This window comes from Colletes gigas, unplaced genomic scaffold (genome assembly GCF_013123115.1).
Source record: "Colletes gigas isolate AHSC1104 unplaced genomic scaffold, ASM1312311v1 Colletes_gigas_Sc00023, whole genome shotgun sequence".
NCBI classification, from domain to species: domain Eukaryota; kingdom Metazoa; phylum Arthropoda; class Insecta; order Hymenoptera; family Colletidae; genus Colletes; species Colletes gigas.
Window position 1 is genome coordinate 3,496,849 of NW_025106652.1, and position 20,813 is coordinate 3,517,661.

General features: G+C 37.5%; 1 protein-coding gene across 1 annotated transcript in view; it reads left to right on the forward strand.

The window, feature by feature from the left end:
• The first annotated feature begins 481 nt into the window (after nt 1-481).
• Nucleotides 482-20,813, forward strand: part of LOC122401305 (cadherin-89D) — a 44,694-nt gene continuing 24,362 nt past the window's right edge. The window contains exons 1-6 of the mRNA XM_043403370.1: nt 482-575; nt 13,536-13,666; nt 14,099-14,257; nt 18,484-18,592; nt 19,338-19,540; nt 20,570-20,698. Coding sequence (XP_043259305.1) covers nt 482-575; nt 13,536-13,666; nt 14,099-14,257; nt 18,484-18,592; nt 19,338-19,540; nt 20,570-20,698 — 825 coding nt within the window. The remainder of the gene's footprint in view (nt 576-13,535; nt 13,667-14,098; nt 14,258-18,483; nt 18,593-19,337; nt 19,541-20,569; nt 20,699-20,813) is intronic.

The window sequence follows — 20,813 nt, forward strand, 5'->3', positions numbered from 1 at the left end:
GTACATGACGCAGTCATACGCATTTTGTACAAATGATGTGAAACAAATAACAAATTTTTACGATTCTGGCTGTATTCGAATCTATTCGATTTATTCAAACTAGGGGTATGCTAGTAGATCTTTATCGAGATAAAGAAGGTTCCACTGTAATTAGAAATTGACCATCAATTTTTAATTGCACGTAATAATGGATGATCACGTATGGAGTATAATTGTATTTTGTTTGATACCGATTCATAGCAGCGTGAGCCGTGGCTCGTTTGAATCTTCATCGTTACGCTTTGGTGCGCCTTTTAAGAGAACCACGGCGTTGCGTTTAGCCGCGTGTATCGGACGCGCGTTGCATCCAGTTCAGTCCGCGAAGATGCAATGTCACGGTGCAGCGGCCTCAGCGATTGTCAGTCGAACACTCACCGTAAATAATTTCAGACATGCGCGAGGCTAAGCCGTGACCCGGGACGAAGAAGAAGAGGACCTGAACATGACACGATCAGGGAGGATGCTTTCGGATTCGCCGCTGATCCTGGCCGCGACGACGTTGCTGTTGCTCGTTACTAGTCTCGATCGCGTGACAGGTACGTCCACCATTTAAAAGTTTGGATGATTATATAAATACCAGCAACCTCTAAATTTCAATAATTTTTAGATAGGTAGTACGTTCCACAATACTTCGCTGTCTCGAATATAGTGAAATTACATGCATTTTTAAATTCTCAAAAATAATAATCTTATTCTTTTATCAAACGCACATATAACACAAGTGATCAAATGAAGGTAGTAGTATAGTGTATGTGTGTCTGCTTCAAAGCGAATGAGCAAACAGCGTTGTTTGTCGTTGCTGCTCCGGGCGCCAAAATACCTAAGCACGGCCTTGCGCGTATCACAACATGACCTAGAACTGACCTTGAGTGTCGATACCACATTGTTTGTCGGACAATTAACAATACATCTTGTAAAAGGCAGTTTAGTCGTATGATTATTTAAAATTTCGCTTCGAATATCGCTTGGAAATACTGAAATGATAAATACACAATATCATTACTATCTTCAAATTCACTTGTTGCAAACACCCCTTCCACTGGTTCACACCGTACAATGAACGAAGATCTTATGCAATAATCGAGGTTCCACTGTACTCGTTATTAGACTCGACCTAGTATCCATTTAACCAACATGATACAATATTATTTAAATATTATGAAAATATTAGATTAATTTTATAATAATTATAAACAGTCTCGTGTCTCCTACTTTTGTTTTCTCGTTTTAAGTTTATTTGATTAATAATATAGATAATTATATACTGAAATGGGTTGCGAGTTTATCTGAAAATATCATATGCAGCTTGTAAATATTACTACTATGCCAAACGTATATATACAGGCAAGCTGCCGTTCCAATTATTATTAATAAAAGTGTAAAAATAAATCGCCACGAGGATGCTTAATCACCAACAAACATCTCGCTTTAGCGAAATGAGTTTAACGTACCAATAAAATTTGATTAAAGCAACTGAAATTGGAACGTTTGGTATTAAACAAGTTTCGACGAGTGTGGTTTACTAATTTATTGTCGATCACGTGAAGGGTACACGGTACACTCGACGAGCTTTTTAGTTTAATGAAATGGATTTAATCCTGTGATCGAGCAAAATGATTTTACTCGTCATTTGCAAATATTTGGAGAGTTCTAATTGTATCGGAATAATACTTCGTTGATGCTTTCACATCGAATTTCCTGCTTTTTCTCGTTTCAGTACAGCGAACATTGTACATTCTTTTAAAAATTAATTAAACGGACGATAAAATAAAATATCAATGAAACTCGTGCGTTGAGAAATTTGGAAACCCTTAAAGAAGCAATTTGTTAATTCGACTATAAATGAATCTTGCGCTCTTGGATAAAGTTAAAGTCTTTGTTAAAATCAAAATGGAGTGGTAGAAAATTCCGTATACTTCAATGCGAGTTTGTATTTTATATTATATAATTGCTTGACCCAAAATCTTAGACATAAAACGCTTAAAGAAATATATCGATTAAATTATGCTTGTTGTTGCTAGATTCTTTACGAACGTTATTTGAATGCTCTGCATACTTCGTGTATTAAAACGCATAAAATATTGTAGACTCTAATGCCGCAATAAGGACGCATGAAATGGCAGACACCGGTCTGCGTCGTTTCTGCCACGTGATATTTAATTCAACGGATTTCCTGTACCATTTCTTCGACATATGTGATTTCGTTCACGGCGATCGAATTCCATTGACACGCTTGGATACTCCACTGCAAAGTTTTCATATGAATCTGCGTGCAAACGTCTATTTCTTCCAACGAATGAACAATTGCTAAACGAATGAATAATTTCTTTCCTTTCAAATAACATTATTGATCAAAATTTCGAAGTTTGTTTAAACTTTTTTTAAACATGACATATCCGAACTAAATTTCCTAATTAAAAAGAAAATCATATAGTCAATACAGTAATAGAGAAATTAAAATTCATGTCAAGGTAAACATTGTAATCCTCCAAAGTGCTTCGTGGAAAAAATTTCGTTAAATATCGTCGTTATTACAAACGATACGGGGGTAAAGTGTATTCGCGTCGAATTCTACAGTCGGAGTTGAAAAAAGAAGCAATGAAGTTCAGTTTTCGTCTGAAACTTTTTCCAACTGCGACTTATTAAAACGGAAGAAAAAACCAAATTGTTCTTGTGTACCGATGAAAAAGTAACTCGCTGAGTTTTTACGCCGCTCATAATGAGAGGAAAAATAATGAAAATAATGCATACTTCACATTGCATTTTTGCTACTTGTAAAGCTACAGAGTAAATATGCAGGGTGTTCCGTAATATATACCATTTCGCTGATGGATTTTGAATTTAAAATTAATTAAATGAGCTAAAGAACCGCGTATTCTATTTCAATTTTTTTTATGAATTCGAGTTTTGAATCAAAACTGACAATTAGTCTTTATTTATTTATTATATCGACACGTATATTTTTTAGTTGATGCAATAAATTAATTATGTATACTTTACAAAATTCCCGTGGCTTGCAAATAAATATGTAAATTGTAAAATTTTCAATCGATGTGTCGAATAGTTTTCTCTCAATAGTTTTCTTCGTTTAATTTTTAGGGTCAAGTTTTAGGGCGCGCGTATTACGGAGGACACTGTATATAGATTTAGATAAATCTATTCCTGACCTACTATCGCGCACGACACTTTAAGAAACACTGTTCCTTGTAAAGATGGACCGTTGATTCCCATCGTTACCATTTTAGATCGTGAGATCGAGGCCTCGTTCGTATTCAAACCGTAATTTGTTCGTCGTTAATGAATCTTTTCTCGCTCGTTCGAGCGCAAATGGATTAATTAATTCGGTGTCTCGTTAGGCTTGGCGCGAATATCTTGGTGATCTTAGACTAGGAAAAAAGAATTTTTAGATGTTAGAAAAATATTAAAACAGTTGAAAATTAAAGTTGCTTTGTTAAAAAATTGTGCAATAAAATTGAAAATATAACGATCGTTATTTGCTAACGCTATTAAATGTTCGTTAATTTTAATTCATGAGCCTCGAATTTATTTTCCCAGTTGCATATTTCGTATATATAAATACTGTTATTCCAATTTTAGGTCCACTTAAATTTTTGTGCAAAGTTCAGTGACACGTCTATTTGTTTTGTTTATAATTGTAAGTAATCCCGTTGACAGCTCTTCAAAAGTAAAAGTTTCTTACTTTCTTAATGTTCGTTTTTTCCTGCTCTTCACATCGCTGGTTCTAATTGTTTTCACGCCATGAACGCATACAGTCAGTTACAAAAATCTACACGCCTCGCGTGAATTTGTAACATTATAGAAATAACGAGAATTTCAATACTCTTATGAATACTTAATTGGCAAAATTATTCTGAGAAAATAAAAATATGAATTTTAAGTTGAAAACTACAAAGTGATCGGTTTCTTTTACTCGATATATCTTTGACAAGAAAGGCGACTAAAATCTTCAGAATACACTATGACTTTACATTTCGATATATCGAAGCAGTGGAGGATCTTTGGTCACGGGCGTAAAGTGTAGTTAGCTCCGTCGCTCGGGAATCTCGAGGATCCTTTTTCATGCCCGAATTAACGAGGACATTCAAGAAGGGAGGAAGGCAAGAAGGACTGGAATGCAGTCGGCAATGCACTGTCGCATAAATCGACGAAGCTACTTAAACGCGCATACACTGTTGTATATAGTGTTGAGACCAGTTTGCAGTGCACCGAAGACGAATCGTTCCATGAAACTTCCATTATAGACGTCAGAATTTTCGAACACTGTTTTGTTTCCAGAATAAGAATTTTTTTTCGTCCATGATATACTTCTTGGAATAATTATCATTCAAATCTCTTAATAACGAGTGGGATAACAAACGGAAGTAATAAAGTATTGGAAACAATTCGTTACTTAAAATTGTTACAAGTTATTTCGCTTCGAATAGAATGTGTTCGAGCCTACTGCTTAAACGTCTGGTCGGTTTACAATTACCGTAATCGCAGCTGTTTGTTTGGAATATGCCTGCACGTGAACGACACAGGGTGTTTCGGACTTATGGTCATCGATGTACGTCCAGCGATATGCTTGTGTCCGCGCCATAGCTCCGTCGAACCGATGGAAGTGCGGAAACGTGCAAAAAGCCGGTCGACCTTGTCCCACTTCCGTCGAAGCTTTGGGGAACGAGCTTACTTGTGTAAATGATACACAACACATGCAGCAGCCGCGGCCTGTGGCGCGTAGTCGAACCGTTTCGTTATGTAATCGTTTCGTTGTACACACTGGGTGTTTCGGAAACGCGAGCAACGCAGAAGCTGTTTTGACGTTGGGATTAGAAAAGGAAATCTCGCGATTATTTCGAGGAGATAGTTTGAAATGATTGATCTTTTTCCCCCAAGTCTGGTTCTATGATGTTGCAGGTCGAAAGAAAAATCAATCCTGGTAGACATTGTGTTATCAAGTCAGGACCTTGACCTAACCCAGACTTCGAAAGTTCGGGAAATATTTTGTTTTCCAAAAATGACATTTCGTCCTAGATTGCTGAAGAGGTCGAAGGAGACTGTTTCACGATGATTGGTTTTTCTTTTCCTGCTTCAGGACTAATGAACTTGAGAGTAGAATTTTTAAGTTCCATTGTGTCAGATTCATAATTTATCACAGTTGTAAGAAATATTACAAAAGTTTTGTTTTTTTTTTAAATGGTGTCTATCCTAACTTGCTGTAAATTCTTGACAAAATTAATTATGTTTTATTTCTTTTTTTTTTGTTATGAGAACGAATTTAACTAAATATATAATAGAGTTCAAACTGTAGAAGATAGAAGAAAATTATATTAGGGGAAAAAATAGAATGGTTTCGAGTGTTGCATCACGTGGCACATGTGTTTTTTCATAAGTGGAGGATTTTCAATGATTTCTAGGTCACCTCTATTTTTTTAAACGAAACTATATATATTTTTATAACTAATCGGAGCAGCCAATCATATAGACTACTATAGAAAGTTTAAAAAAGGTTTTGTACATCAAATTTTAAATTGTGAATAGTCACTATAACAGTATAATAATACATAATTCAACGATCCCCTACTTTGTATGTGAAATGACAAACACTATGTTAAACTAAGCCAGACCAATTTGTTTTAAAACAAGAAAGAAATATGTCAGGATTTGGAAGGTTATAAATCAAATTTTTTTCTATTTTCTATTGCTTTAACGCTATGGTTTGACCCAGTTTTGTGGGACACTCTGCACTTAGATAGTTAAATTGTCCTCACGGTCAGGGAAAGAAAAAAATAGAGAAACATTGAATCTTGTCATCCACGGTGAAAAATATTGATCGGTAAACTAGGAATAAAAATAATATGACAAGTTTACGTGGTTCACCCTGTGTACTTTGTATGCCTTGTATCTATTGTCGCAGCCGACGTATAACGTGTCCCGCTGAAGATTCGTCTTCGACGTTTCTCTCGGTCGTCTCTGGAAAGTAATTCTCTTCGAATCGACTCGAGAGAACAAAAACAGCCAGAGTTGGAGAAAAAGAGAGACAGGGTAGAATGGGAAGTGCGAGAACAAGGCTGCGAGAGGAAAAGTGAAACAGATGGGGGGTGGAGGGTGAAAAAGAGGCAGTGGAACAGAGAGAAGGACGAGATTTGCGAGGGGATTTCTTTTAAAACGACCACAGCCTTTCTTCTGTCTATTCACGATCCTTGAAAGCGCGCTTCCAAGCGGTTTGACAGTTCCTACGGGCGGAATTTCCGGCGGATTATGCGCCGTCGGTGTTTTATCCGGATGATCGATGAAAAGAATCGAGTGTCGATTGCTTCCACTAACAAACGTAATTCAGTCACCGCGAGGTTTCGACACGAACTGCTGCCATAAGTACGAAGGACGATAAAAATGTACTAACAAGGGATGTCGCGTAACACTTTGTCGACCGTACGCCTTTCGTGAATTGCTTGCAATGAAATAACTTAAATACCTGCAATATGGGAATTAATAACATGAAATTTTTTAGTAATATTCATTGTGTCCCTTCGAAGCCATTCGAGGACAAAGTTTCTTGAAATTTTGTATTATGATTAAATCCTGACAGACACAAAAATGTTCAGTAATTTTTTTAATGATTTTGGACGTATGAAATTGCTATTTATCAATGTTACGTATTTAGTTCTAATAAAATTGTTTATAGATAACTGGTTTTATTAAACGTTTATAGAAAATTGTTCGCTATGTTTTTCTTAATCATATATTACGTGGCAGTCATGATAAAATTTTTCCCTCGATTCATCAAAGTACAAGAGTCTGCTCGATTCGTTCTACACTCCTTCCACGACCTGAGTTGATACGGTGTCTTTTTATAAATCCCTGATTAGGCTAAGGGTTTGTTCATGTGGGATGTTGGAAGCCTTTTAGCGGGAGCTTCGTCACGTTCGTTTTAATTGCATTTACATAGACGAATCTTCACCTATTCAGTGTCATTTTGTTTCTTGGGAATAGGAAAAAGCCACGAGGGCTGAGATCTGAGAAGTAGACAGGATGGGGTAGCATAGAAATATTTATCTTAGTAAGAAATTCCTGAATCGAAAGGTCATAATGGCGAAATCTTCAATTAGACTTGCTTAACATGAACTGAAGAAGACGTTTACCTTGACAGAAATATCATAAATAATTTTACAACCATCATTAATACGTTGATTGGTGATTAGTAATGCTCGACACACCAAACTTATTACAGTAGAGTTCCGATTATCCAAATAATCCGAATATTTTACATAAACAAAGAAGTCGCACCCGCATGCATCCAACAGTGACGTCGATACTAAACAGTTGACGAATAAAGCGAAGGAATTTTATATATTTTATCTTTTATTAATAAATTGCATTACCACATTACCCATGATTGTATTTATTAAAAATTAAAAACAAATTTTTGAGAAAAGTCGACAGGGGGTAGGTGCTGAAATTTTTCGGTGAAAAAAATTAGTTTTGATTATGGGGGTCAATTACAATTATTTTCGGTGATTACACATATCCCCGAAATCCTGCGCACTTTCGAGAAAAAAATTCTTTACCGAAAATATAATGTCTGGCCAGAAATGTGTTTGTAATTTCATTTTCTATCTCACTTCCTCTTGTGTTCATTTTTACAACCTGTTGGTAATGTTGTGAGGAACACGAAAATTGTAATGTGGCACTAGAGCCCCAATAGAATGGACCGAAAAATTACATTGCATGTAAGGTTTAATCGTATATCTTATCTGTGATTCTATTGCTTGTTTTTATCACTTCATATGTAGCTTTAGTCCAATTATCCGGCATATTTGATTTTCCGGCATTCTCCCAGTCGCAAATATGCCGGATAATTGAAATTTTACTGTATTAAGGATTATGCTGGAATTTGAGCAACCGTTTGTTCACTATAGTTCACTGTAGTTAATATAAACTTGAAAGAATCGACTTTTTAAAGGTTCTAGACTAGTATACATTCTTAAGCAGGGCCACAGGTGTTTGCAAATTAGTTGACAGGGTTGAGTATTCTCAAGCTCAAGGATCATCAGTAGCTTTGTTCAAGTCCCCTGAACCAACCCATGAGGTTGGATTATCGCGGTGGCAGTGATAGTCTAGAGCTAGAGTTAATACTTATCGCGTGAATTGTGGTTTATATGTGTCAACTTGCACACTGTCTGCGGAGGTAGCATCAGTCCGAGAAGCAACGATCGATGTGGGTACGTGAGAATTACAACCCATTATCATACTTGTTCGTACTATGAATGGTCTGAATATATGTATTCCAATCCCAATCCAATTTTGTATAGACAAAAAAGCCGGGTCTGGTAGAGATATTGTTCGGCTCAGCGAAAACGAGGTTCGTAATGCGCATGCGCAAATCAGTTGGCGCGGTGCATGCTGCGTTTCGTCCCCCGCCATTTACCTATTCCGTACTCGAACGCTATGCCAGTCCTAGTCTTGCGGTCGCTCCCCATTTCTAATTGTGACATTAATTGACTCGTTTCTGTGACTCGCCGATGGCACGTAAGCTGGAACACGTGTTCTGACTCGTAACTGCCCTATTTGCTCGTCTCAGATCTAATTAAAGTTTATGTATCCACCTATATCATTAAAAGTGGTCCACCTTAGATCTAACTCTTGCTTGGACGAACTATACATTTCAGTGACATTTATTGATTCAACTTGAGGTTTTGAGAACTTCTTCAAATTCTACACCATAGTTAATTTAGAAAAAAAAATGTAGAATCTACCTATTTTTATAGGTCATTGGGGTAATGTATCCCTGTTATGTCACATTTTCCTGAAAAGAGACAACATTCGGTCGTTAAATCAAGAATATATTATGCAATATTAACGAGTCGTTTCTCCTATCACCGAACAACATTCACGCTGCCTGTTTTACGAATCAAAATACCTCGTTTAACTTATCGAGTTGCATGCATTACGTGGCAATTAATGTGTAATCTGAAAACAAAATGGAGTTCGACTACCTTTCGCATGTACCGTATCTACTAATTTCTGCCTTTCGTTAAAAGCCTCGTGCCCGTAATTTTTTTCTCGAAAACCGTGCAATTCGTTGTCAACGAATAATCAAAGCGTGAAATCTGGTCCAGAAACGTGTCAAATCGTTAATCGAATTCGGTATCTTGGTCGAAGCTTTTTAATCGAACCGTTTGTACGAGTTTCTCAAGAATAGCGCAATAACACATTGCGTTGCGGTCAGTGCATGTACCTTTAAAGACACCGTTACCGTAAGAACAAGGAGTTAGATTATGACGTACGATCGATAGTTGTAACTGGAAAAACCAGACGCGAAAAGAATGCCGAATCGATCGACGTATGGTTCGACCGTGCACTTTGATGCGTGTCCGACTGTTAATATCGGTTTCCAATTGGCATGCGATCGGGTGAAAGTACCGTAAGAATACGTATATTCTGGAAACACCTGTACACGTTTAGAAACACGCTGCTGGAATAATGGTTCCACCGAGTTTAGCGTACCTTTGCTGCCAGTCGATGGTAATGATCAACCGTGGACCACCGTAATGACAGTGATTTTCGTTTTTAAACGTAGCGTATACTTGTAGTCAAATATTTTTCTCCTCTGACATCAAAAGCAAGTGTTTGTTTTGGCCTTAGTCGTTACATCAGGATAATAAAAATATGTAGTTTCGTTTAAAGAAACGTTTTGACCACACAATTTGTTCCTTTTAGGCTCCTAGGCTCCCTTGTATCGTTAAAAGTAACACAGATATGGCTTTGTAACAAAGTTAATGAGGTACTTTGTATACGAACTTTCCTGCAGTTTAGATTTACATTTGGTGTCCGGTTTCAAAGATTTAGAGTGTGTTTGTGCTAGATTGTTCGAAGAGGACCCCCTGTCGAGGGTGCTCGACCACATTACGATACAATAGTTGTAACGTGACCAAAAGGTTTAGAGGTTTATATTTTTTTAAGAAACTTTTCTTAATGATATTTATTCTACAAAATTTTAGGACAATCGTTACTCTTGGTCCTTGCTTCACGCTGATAATCCGGAACCTGAAACGAGAAATTATTCGCTAAAAAATTTCCTAATCCCGGCTGTTTTTCGTCCGCAGCACGCAGGTGAGTTCTCGGTGAGTTCTCAGGTCAGCGATCATCGAATCGGTCTGAAGCAACCGTGAGCAATTCCGCGACGCGTTGCAGGGTCCCAAGATCGGATCGACGCGATGATCGCGCGGCCCTGAATAAATTGAGATACCATCTGGCCGCGGTGAGACACAAACATCCTCCGCTGCCGGGTTACTTACGTGTTTCCATATCGCCCCTCGATCTTTTCCCTTTCGCAGTCGGAAATAATGTTTTACGCTCTCGTCCAGCTCGCGCGAGCTAATTAGCCGGGCTTGCCCCGCGAACTAGATTCAACGAATCTACAGTGTGGCGCACGAAATGTCATACACCGAACGACTTTCATTGGTGGAACAAGAACCAGACTGTCATGTCGCGTCTTTGTTCGAGAGATTATGATTCAAAGATCACGATGTAGAGGGGTTGGATCGTCGGATCCCTCTAGATCACGAGACACATGGGCGCAAGAAGGGATCATCTGCATAGAATTTCCATTGAAAATATGCAGTAGCATAGCTAGAGTTTGAACCGCCCCGGATGGTCCTTCGGTTTGCCACACCCTCGAGCATAGAACATAATAGCCCTTATATATTTTGAAATAAGAAAGTCCAATGATAAATTGGTCTTAATGGAACTTTTATCGTTTGAATCCACGAGGAATCCACAAATTGTGACATAACAAATTTTTTAAATAATTGTTTTCAACGACTTGCGATAGTATGATTTTCGAGATAACCTTGACCTCAAAAATTTAGCTTCGATCGACTGGTTAAACTTGGGAAATTATTTATTTTAATAAATTTACACATTTTACGTGGTAAGTTACATAATGTTGCAATATTTTGTTCCAGCAATCCAGTCTCTAGGAACAGTACGAATGAACGCACGCGGACAAGTTATGTTAATATTTTTTCTTATGTCATCTCTTACGTCCTTTCTTACGTAGTGACAGTATTGTAGGTATGACTAATACAAATATGCTTAGGTGAGTGGAGCTGTGCTTGCGAGAAAACGAACTACACTTCATGCACCTTTTTTCTGAAGTCAAGGTTATTCGAAGATCATAGCAGTAGATCATTGAACTTTAATATTTGCCGCTCCTTTTGCAGTAGAGTCAGCTGTTTCATTACCCGTTATGCCTTGATGGGAAGATACCCAGGTTATATCTTTATTATTCTTGACGAGTTCTAAGTTTCTTGTGCGTTGATAATGATTTTAGATTATATACGGCATTTATTTCACTCATAGAGTCCGTTTGAATAACATGTGTGCGTATTTCAGGCCTCTTATCTCCGCGAAATTATGAACCCCAGAACAGAAAGATTATCAAAAAGTTTCCTCAATCGAACAATTTCGTCTCCCTATTAGTTCCGACAATGGAAGTTCAGTCTAGGTTTGGTCGATCGAAAGAGTTTGTTTCATCCATCTTGAGTGACTCTTTATGTTATCCTTTTTACTGTCTCGCGGTACCATTTTTCTCGAGTGACTCTTCGTTTCGTCTCTGGGTTACTTTGTGTTATCTCGGTTACGTTTATCAATAAATAACAGTCGCGTAATCTCGAATCCGACGTTATTCAAATCTCCTAAATTTGCGTTCTTACGAGTCTGATTATTTACAGTATAATCTACTTCTCGTAGATCCATTTTCCTGGTTTTGACCAATCCAACTTCCATCGTTGCACAGTACCTTGATGAGTAGATTCTCTCTCGAGAAAGTCTCCAGTTCTGATATAATGAACGGACACCTCAACTTTCCTCTCAGATATTTGACATTTCTAACGACCGTCTTCCGAATTAGGAGCTCCCAAGGACCGAAGACACTGACCGAGCGAACAACTTTTCAACTTTTTGTCCCGCTAGAGTCGTGAAGATTGCCGGTTGGCGATTTTCGTATTTCACGGGACACTTTACGACGTTACAAATTGCCAGGTTTCTTGGCGCAAAATTGCGCGAGACCAACGGTGGATGCGTTTCGCGGCGGATAACTGTCGACCTTTTCGAACGCTTCCTGAACGACGCGGGGGAAAAAATATACTCGATTACGTTGCCTCGCGTTACGGCACGTTGAACCGCTCCAATCGCCGGGAAATATTAGAAGGGGTAAAAATCGCGTTATCGAAACGAAACGATACTTTTTACGCCGCGTCTGGTAAAAATGTTGCCAACTCGTTTTCGCTCGTGGCCCGACAGTTATCGACGTTTCGAATGAAATATGCGCGCGCCTGGTCGACGCGTGCTACTTAATTGCAGGGTGCGATTAAGTCGACTGTGTCCGAAGTGAATTTCGTAACGCTGATAATGAAAGTGGAACCGAATCAAGTGATCGGAACGAACGAACAGAGCCGAAAATTTATTTAATTGATCGTTCTATTATCGAGAGAAACTCATGCACTGAGCATCCTTCGATATTTATGCGAATAAAGCGTGCTTTTTTACTGTATCCTATTAAAAATACATGTTTCAGGTATTGAGATAATAATTGATGACCGCAAATATTTCTCAGAAAAATATGAAAAGTTTACAAAATTGCTTCATCAATTTACATTGTCAACACTCTACGTTTTAAATAAATATTTTCATGTATTTTATGCTAGTTTATTTTTTTCAGTATACAATATAATAAAGAGGATCGAAGATGTTTTAATAATCATGTATCGACCAGGCTTCGATTAACGTGACAGAATCGTGAGATTCGAGTTATTCTTTGCTAACGAATTTTTTAAGTATCGACAAAAATTTCTTTCCACGTAACGTTTCACGAGATTAATAAATTTAATGGTTTAAATTTCAGCGTGTCGTGTTCGAAACGTGTTTTTCGTCACGTTCAACGAGTTTGAACCAGTATAAAATTCGATAGCCAAATTAAACCTACTATTATGCAAATTTTCCCAAGAGTCCTTTCACTTGAAAGCGAACTCCATATTTCTCCGAGTTTTTGTGTGAAACGTGTTTTTATAGCGTGTGTGGGTCTATAGATATAAACAGTGTACGTTTGCATGCCACGATTAACCTTTTCTACATGAAAATCTGGTTTGTTGGCAAGAAACGGTAACGGCTGAACGAACGATAAATGAAACAATTATGTTATTAGACATTGACGACGGGGAAACTGGTACAATTTGATTGCAGATAGAGGAAATTACTTAATTATCTTCTTGAGTTCGAGTTGAAGTCACGAGGAGCAACGATTACGTTTTTGTTTACGTTGTAAAAAATGTTGCAATATCTCTATTTGTCTAAAGATCAATGAAATGACTCTAGGAAATATAATCTCAATATCGAATAAGAAGCATAAGAAAATTGTTTAGATTAGAATGCGTTCGTAATAATAAGTTTACAAATAAATTCATTGTTTTTTCTATTTTATTGTTTGACCATAGGATGTCAGTTTTATCCAGTGGGGGAATATCTAAAGTTCGTGAGAGTACCGGAGAACTTGGCAAAGGGAACGGAAGTCCTATCATTGGAGGCACATCCGAGAAATCATCTTTCGATTATGCCAGTGGATAAGGTAACTGCTCGTGTCTACAGTCGTGTCGAAGGAAAAATCAATTTCAATAATGAGGAAAAATTTACTCCCATTTTTTACAAGTAATTTGAATAGAGTCATGAAGTCCTTTTTTTTCTATTGAAAAAACCTCACCAAATCATTTCGACAAATGCAAGAATTTTATCTTCGAATTTTTTACCGTGTAGTGGGATCGCAGTATAATTTTCATAAATTATCGAGGAGACTTGTCTATATTTAGGCACGCAGAACGCGAATAGTTGAATCGAGCATAAAACGAGACTTAAATTGCGATCAAAATGATTACGTTTGCAGCGTTGTGTTTACCGTTGTACGAGGATTAATGAACCACAAAACGAAACAATTATCCACAAGCAGCGTGTTTACCGTTAAACGAGCATACGTCGTGACATAACCGAGTTGTAACTGTTGCAGGACGAAGACGCCCGTTTCTTCGCGTACAAACAGACGAATAGAACTCACGTTTCGCTGGTGCTGGCGCAGTCCCTGGAGGACCTGGTGGACGCCGAGTCGCCCAGAAATCTCCTCAAGTTCCGCGTGGTCTGTGATTACAACGATGGCGGCGATTCTTTGGTAAATCGTACAAAATACCTGGCGCTAAATCGATCGTAACATGCACTTTTATTCGTTCGAACAGGCAGAAGAGCGGTGTTACAATTCTTGGTTGCGAGTCTTAATCACAAATACGTTCTGAGGTAGTGTTGGGAAAATTCTACAACATCGTCGCCAGCTGTTTTCCTTAGTTTCCGCTAGCCAGTATGGAGCTAATATTCTCGATGGGTGTCGTAACGGTTCTGAGGTTATTTAAATGTCTCGTTCTACGTGTGTTTCCGCGTTAGACACGATCATATATAATTAGATCGTCTGGAAAAACTAAGTTTATGTTAAATCTTACTAGAATCGATAAGCAGACCTTATAAAAAAGAAAAATAAAAGATATAGAAAATATTTCTTTGATTGGTTGCTTAACTTTCGAGGAAAACAACTTGTATGAAATTGTAATAGAAATTTAATCCCTTTTTGCACTAATTCCAGACAATTTATGCTATTATTAAAATATCCACTTTGTTCTTTCTTTTCATGGATTATTTCTTGAGGTGGGCACGTTACTTCTAATTTCCACTTTGTCGAAGTAAGGTAGAGGTTTCTATTTTACTGAAATTTTTATTCACTCCTAAAAAGAACATAAGTTTCCTGTTTATTTAAAATATATCGAGTAAAAGTTTCAGCGAATACATTTCATTTTATACCCGTTGCCTTAAAACAGAATGGATAATAGTAAAAAAAATTCTTGTCATTTCATAACTAATCGGATACATATGTTAATAATTTTCTTCTGTCCCTGGGGGCAATAGTTTCTGAACGTATTCCCACCTTTTCTCTAGAAGTCTAGTTCTTTTTCCATACCCGTCGGAATAACTGGAGCGTGCAGGTACCGGTCTCAATCGAACCAGCGTGCCCACGCTACCGGTTTCGCAGTTCTGTAACGCGCTAATCAGCGTTTATGCAACTATTTCGTAGGAATGCCGTGGATCAACGAAACCGTTACAATACCGATTACAATTTTTATTCGTCGATTTAATTATCCTCGAGCGCGTTACGAACGTTAATTTCGCGCGGAAAAACGAAACTGCTTCTCAACGAAATTTTCCCTTCGCGTTTACTTGTACTCAGAAGTTAATACCAACGACGAAACAGAAGAATCGAAGGCTTTGATCCACCTAGTTCGACGTAGCAGATGCAGTGGCATGTTTTCAGTGAAACAGTATCACGTTGTTTCGTGAGCCCTTGCGGTTTTCTTGTCCGAGTAAATCCTGTTTGCGAGAAATGTGTAGACTACGGAAGCTATTAATCATCTGCAGCAGTGTTTCTCAAACTTCACTTTCCCTCTGACCCTCTCGACGGAAGAAAACCCTTGGAGAATCCCTAAAGTAGATTTTAAACGTTACTTTTTATGCGTATTTACAAATTAAATACATTAGATCGGTATAGCGTTTCGCTATTCGTTGGGTCGAAGATTCATATAACGAAATACGCGAAGAGTTTCGAAATAACCTGATTTATGCAATGGAATGATGAGAGAAGTGTAGTTACTTAACAAAAAAATAAAAATCACAAGCTACCGTCAAAGTACTTAGGTACAGTTGCTCTGATGATAGTAATAAGCAACTATGAATCTGTAATGAAGCTCATCAGTCGTAATGTACAGTTATATAATTGTGGCACATTTCTGTTACGCTTTACGCCTTGTTCTACTGCACGAAATCATACTGAACGACGTATGCAAGTGCTTCATTTATTGATTTAATAATTCGAATACGCAATGGCAGATGTCCTATTTTTATCGTTTATATTACGATGCAAGTGCTGATTTTCAAGTTCTAAATTTATTCTAATAAAGAAAATTAATGCTTCTATTTATTTAACTATTTCGTATTATTTTGATAAATTGATGTTTCGATTTACTCTGTATTGAAAATAAATAAATTGATGGTGTGCTCTTATAAGCATAATATCAACAATTTTTAGACATCGTATCCTCGAACGCAACAAAGATATTTAATCGTTAAAAATAAATGGAACGACCTGTTTGCATTAGAAACAGTTCGAAATTCGAATATAATTTCTCTGTCTGGGTAAAGGAATTCGAGTCGCGTCATGAATATAATCAGTCAACAACTCCTCGAAGACTTTTGGTCGGGGAACCGCTGTTTTGCACAACTATGCAATAAAACCGGCAGTATGTAGACAGAGTCCCGCTGTTACGCAGCTCAGGATTTTTTTCGGTCGCGACGATCAGATGGTACGTCGTCATGCGTTAATACAATCTCGGTAAATAAATCTCGAGTGATACTGTTATGTGTCCCGTCTCGTCGCAGATATTAAATATTGAAGAGAGAAACAGAGAATTCCGAGGAAATACGAATGAGTTACACAGAAAGCGGAGGAAAAGAATATTAAAATCAACGAAGTTCGCAGTACTATGCAAACAGAATATCTCGAATAGACACCGTAAAAATCTACTCTGAAACGATTCTTCTTATCGTTTATCGTTCTGTTTCGTATTCTAGTTTTTTTCCGTCACTGTCTTATTGCAATAACAAATTTTATGCTTGTTTTATACAAAGAGTAGGAATTTTAATAAATTACACTTTTTGTATAAATTTAATTCCATCATAAAAGTATATTATATTATGTATGTATATACAGAGTGTTCGGCCAGCCCTGGGAAAAATTTTAATGGGAAATTCTAGAGGCCAAAATAAAATGAAAATCAAGAATATCAATTTGCTGATTAAGGCTATGTTCAAAAGTTCTTAAAAAATTAAACTAAAAAATTTCAAATCATTCTGGAAAAATTATTTTCGGTTGCGGGGGTCAATTACAATAATTTTTTATGAGTAGACTTCGAAATCCTACGCACTTTCGCGAAAAAAATTCGAGTAGGTGCTGAAATTTTTCGGCGAAATTAAACAATTTTAAATCGTTCTAAAAAAATTATTTTTGATTGTGGGGGTCAATTGCAATCATTTTTTATGAAAACACATACTCCCAAAATCCTACGTACTTTCGAGAAAAAATATTCTTTACCGAAAATATACTGTGTGGCTGGAAATGTTTCTATAACTTTTTAATGAAGCCTTAATCAATAAATTAGTATCCTTGATTTTCGTCTTATTTTGGCCTCTATAATCTTCCATTAAAATTTCTCCCAGAGGTTGCCGAACACCCTGTATATATTTGAACGGTTATTCAAATATAACCGTTCCGTCCTATAATTATAGTTCCGTCCTTCAGGTTGTCATAGAGTTATTCCCACTACTTTCCAAAACCGCTCGTATCGCGTTGTTTCTCAGTCTCGTCCTTCGCGGGAACAAAGACGATCGATGATGAGAGCGCGATCAAATTTCACCTACTTCTTTGTCAGATTGTCACAGGTTCCTAGCATAAATTCTAAGAAACTACAAACTCCTACACCGATGAATTTTCTACTTTTTCTGTTCTTTATACACATATAAGTTTCCGTCCTCCAACTCTTTCTCATACTTTTTATTTATTTCTCTGGACGCAGGAACAACCTGCCGGCGACTTACGACAGTTTTTCAAGGTATCAAACTTCCACGGTGTTACACCGCGTTACACAGTATGCGACGAGTCGCGAAAGTTGTTTGGTAACAGCCATGTAAACGCAGCAATATGCTAACGTTATAGGGCGCCAATCGTAATGTAGAATATTTGAGAGTTCGTTGCCAAAAATAGGCACGTAAATACATATTATATTTCATGTGTTAATCTCTATTTAACGACAGGATTTTACGATCACGCTCACGATAGACATCGCGTGAGTTTACGATGAGGAAGTGAGATCATTTGGTACATATTACAGGAAGCAGTGCGCTGAAAAAATAATGAAAATTGCAGATTTTCCCCTTTTATTGCGGAACTTATTTACTCTCAATCTTCTCGTTTTTGCCTATACAAGGTGCTTAACTTAATAAAACGAAAATCAAGAATAGCCAAATTACGTTTAAGTCTTCGTGTCTGAATTGTTAATTGCTGGAAATAGACTAGAAAAGTAAAATTTGTCCACTTATGTAGAATATCTTTGAAATATTCTGTAAAAATTAGAAATATTTGATACTTCGATAGAGTAGTTGTTACATTAAGTATTTTCAAAAGTTTAAATATTATAGTACTTCTCTTACAAATCATGATTTAGTATCGAACGAAGTATCGATATATTTGTCTGTGACACGAAATGTTCTCCCATAAGTGAATATTTCCATTTATACTTTTAGGTGACGTCGCACCTGTCAGTGACGGTCTACGTGGAGGACATAAACGATCATGCTCCGCAATTTGTCGACGCGCCTTATCACGTAACCGTGGATGAGCTTACGCCAGTCGGTGAGACACACTGCATACGAATTAGTCTTAGGTTGCACTGAACTGAGGGATGATTTTTATTTCCGAATGGCAGCTTTGGACGTACAATTTTAACGGAGAACGAATTACAATCGAGGATTATATTTTCTAACTTGGCGACCTTTCGTCGCTTTATGCATTCATAAAACCCTCGATTCATAATTTATGATACTCCATACGTACTTGGTACTTGACATTTCATTTTATAAAGGGCGTCCAAACGCGCGTTTGCTTCATTAATACGTTGCACAATCCGAGAAAAGACGATTCATATCGGAAAAAGTAATAAAATTTTTTTCGTACAAGTTTTTGTTTTTCAAATTAATTTTGAAAATACTTGGAGAACGAATTTATACGAGTGTAAATATTTTCATATTGGGATATTTTAACGATATGAAATCCGATTTGATGCGAAAACGTATAGGGCATTTCAATTCCTTTTATTGATATTAATTTTGAAAATACTTGGAGAACGAATTTATACAAGTGTAAATATTTTCATATTAAGATATTTTAACGATATGAAATCCGATTTGACGCGAAAACGTATAGGACATTTCAATTCCTTTTATTGATATGTACGATCTTCCAAATTGTATCGTTTTATATGATCGAAAGGCGTTCGTCCCATTCGTATCCCCCACTTGTTAGCCTTAGAAACGTTTCGTTGGGACAGTTGGAAAGCGCTGGAAACATAGAGCGATCCGAATTTCGTGTCTAATCGCAGGTGTGACGATATTCCGTGGGATTCACGCGGTGGACGGCGACAAGCCCAACACACCGAACAGCGACGTCCACTACGCGATAGTGAAAGGCAACGAGCAGGGCAAATTTTCACTTGAATCCGGCCACAGAACCGCTCTTTTACTTCGTAAACCGGTGGACTACGACAACGGCGATCGAGAGTTCACGCTGGTCATTGCGGCCACGGTGAGTAGACGACACGATATTACCCGGTGCGTTCCTATTCGCAGAGAAGCCAGCTCAGGTGAAAGTCCTCTGCTCGTCGATATTATCGCAATAATTTCTGGTAACGAGCGCGTCAGACCCTGTACACGCTCAGACATTGTCTGCTATGTGTTCATAGACATGGTCCGTGACCACCTTGGATGTTCATAAACACCAACGAACGTGCATTTCTTCTTTCGAGTGAAGGAAGAGCGTTTTACAACCTTGTTTGGACAATTCTAGCATAATATTCAAGTTCAGAAGAAGCATATTATGAATACATAGATATTTCAACTGAAACGGGAAAAAAATATTTTTTGGAAGTTTTTTTAATGGGATGAAAACTTTTCTATATGCTTCTTCTGTAAGGCAATATAAATAGGCATTTAAGATAAAGAAAAATAAATGCAAAGTAATACTTTAATTGCTTCCAAGATATTCTAAATTCACTTGTTCAACTTACGTTGAGAACCACTGTCCTAGACTGTTGGTGGATTCATTAATAAGACCGATCCAACAGCCTATTTATTGCCTTAGATGCAATTACACGCGGTAGAAACGGACTCATATGTAAATCACTCGCTTAATTAACTCGCGTGAAAATAAATTAAGAAAATGCAACCCAGTGGCGTTGTCCAGAGGATAAAGTTACGGTCTCTAATGCCACTTCACGAAATCTATTTTAGATCAACGCTCTGCGTATTAAAAATAAATTCCTACAGTTAGATTCTGCATCTCGTAAAAACATTTTCGTTTGATTATATTAATTCTGTAATACGTTGATCGAACGACAGTCTTGCATGGTTTATAAGATTGTAATGGTACTTTGTCCGCAGACACGGTCTCTTGTTTTACCATTTTAACGGGGAACTAAAGACAGGTTGTACTGGTCCGTGGATCTGCGAACAAACTATAAAATTTCACGGACATCCACGGACCTTGTCTGCAGACAATATCTGTAGGTGTGTACGGGATATTACACTGTCGGTTCTTCCGTTCGTCGTGTTTCAGGACCGTGGTGTGCCGTCGAAGACCACCAACACAACCGTGAAGATTACGATACTGGACAACGACGATCTCGACCCGAAGTTCACGCGGGACGTGTACAGGGCAAAGATTTACGAGTTCTATCCGATGCCGGTAAATATCAAGTTCGTTTAATTTGTCATTACACGGTGCTTTTTGTCGCTTGGGAAACTGAAAACTTTCAATCTCACATTTGTTGTTGGAAATAGAAACTAAAGGTGACAATTGT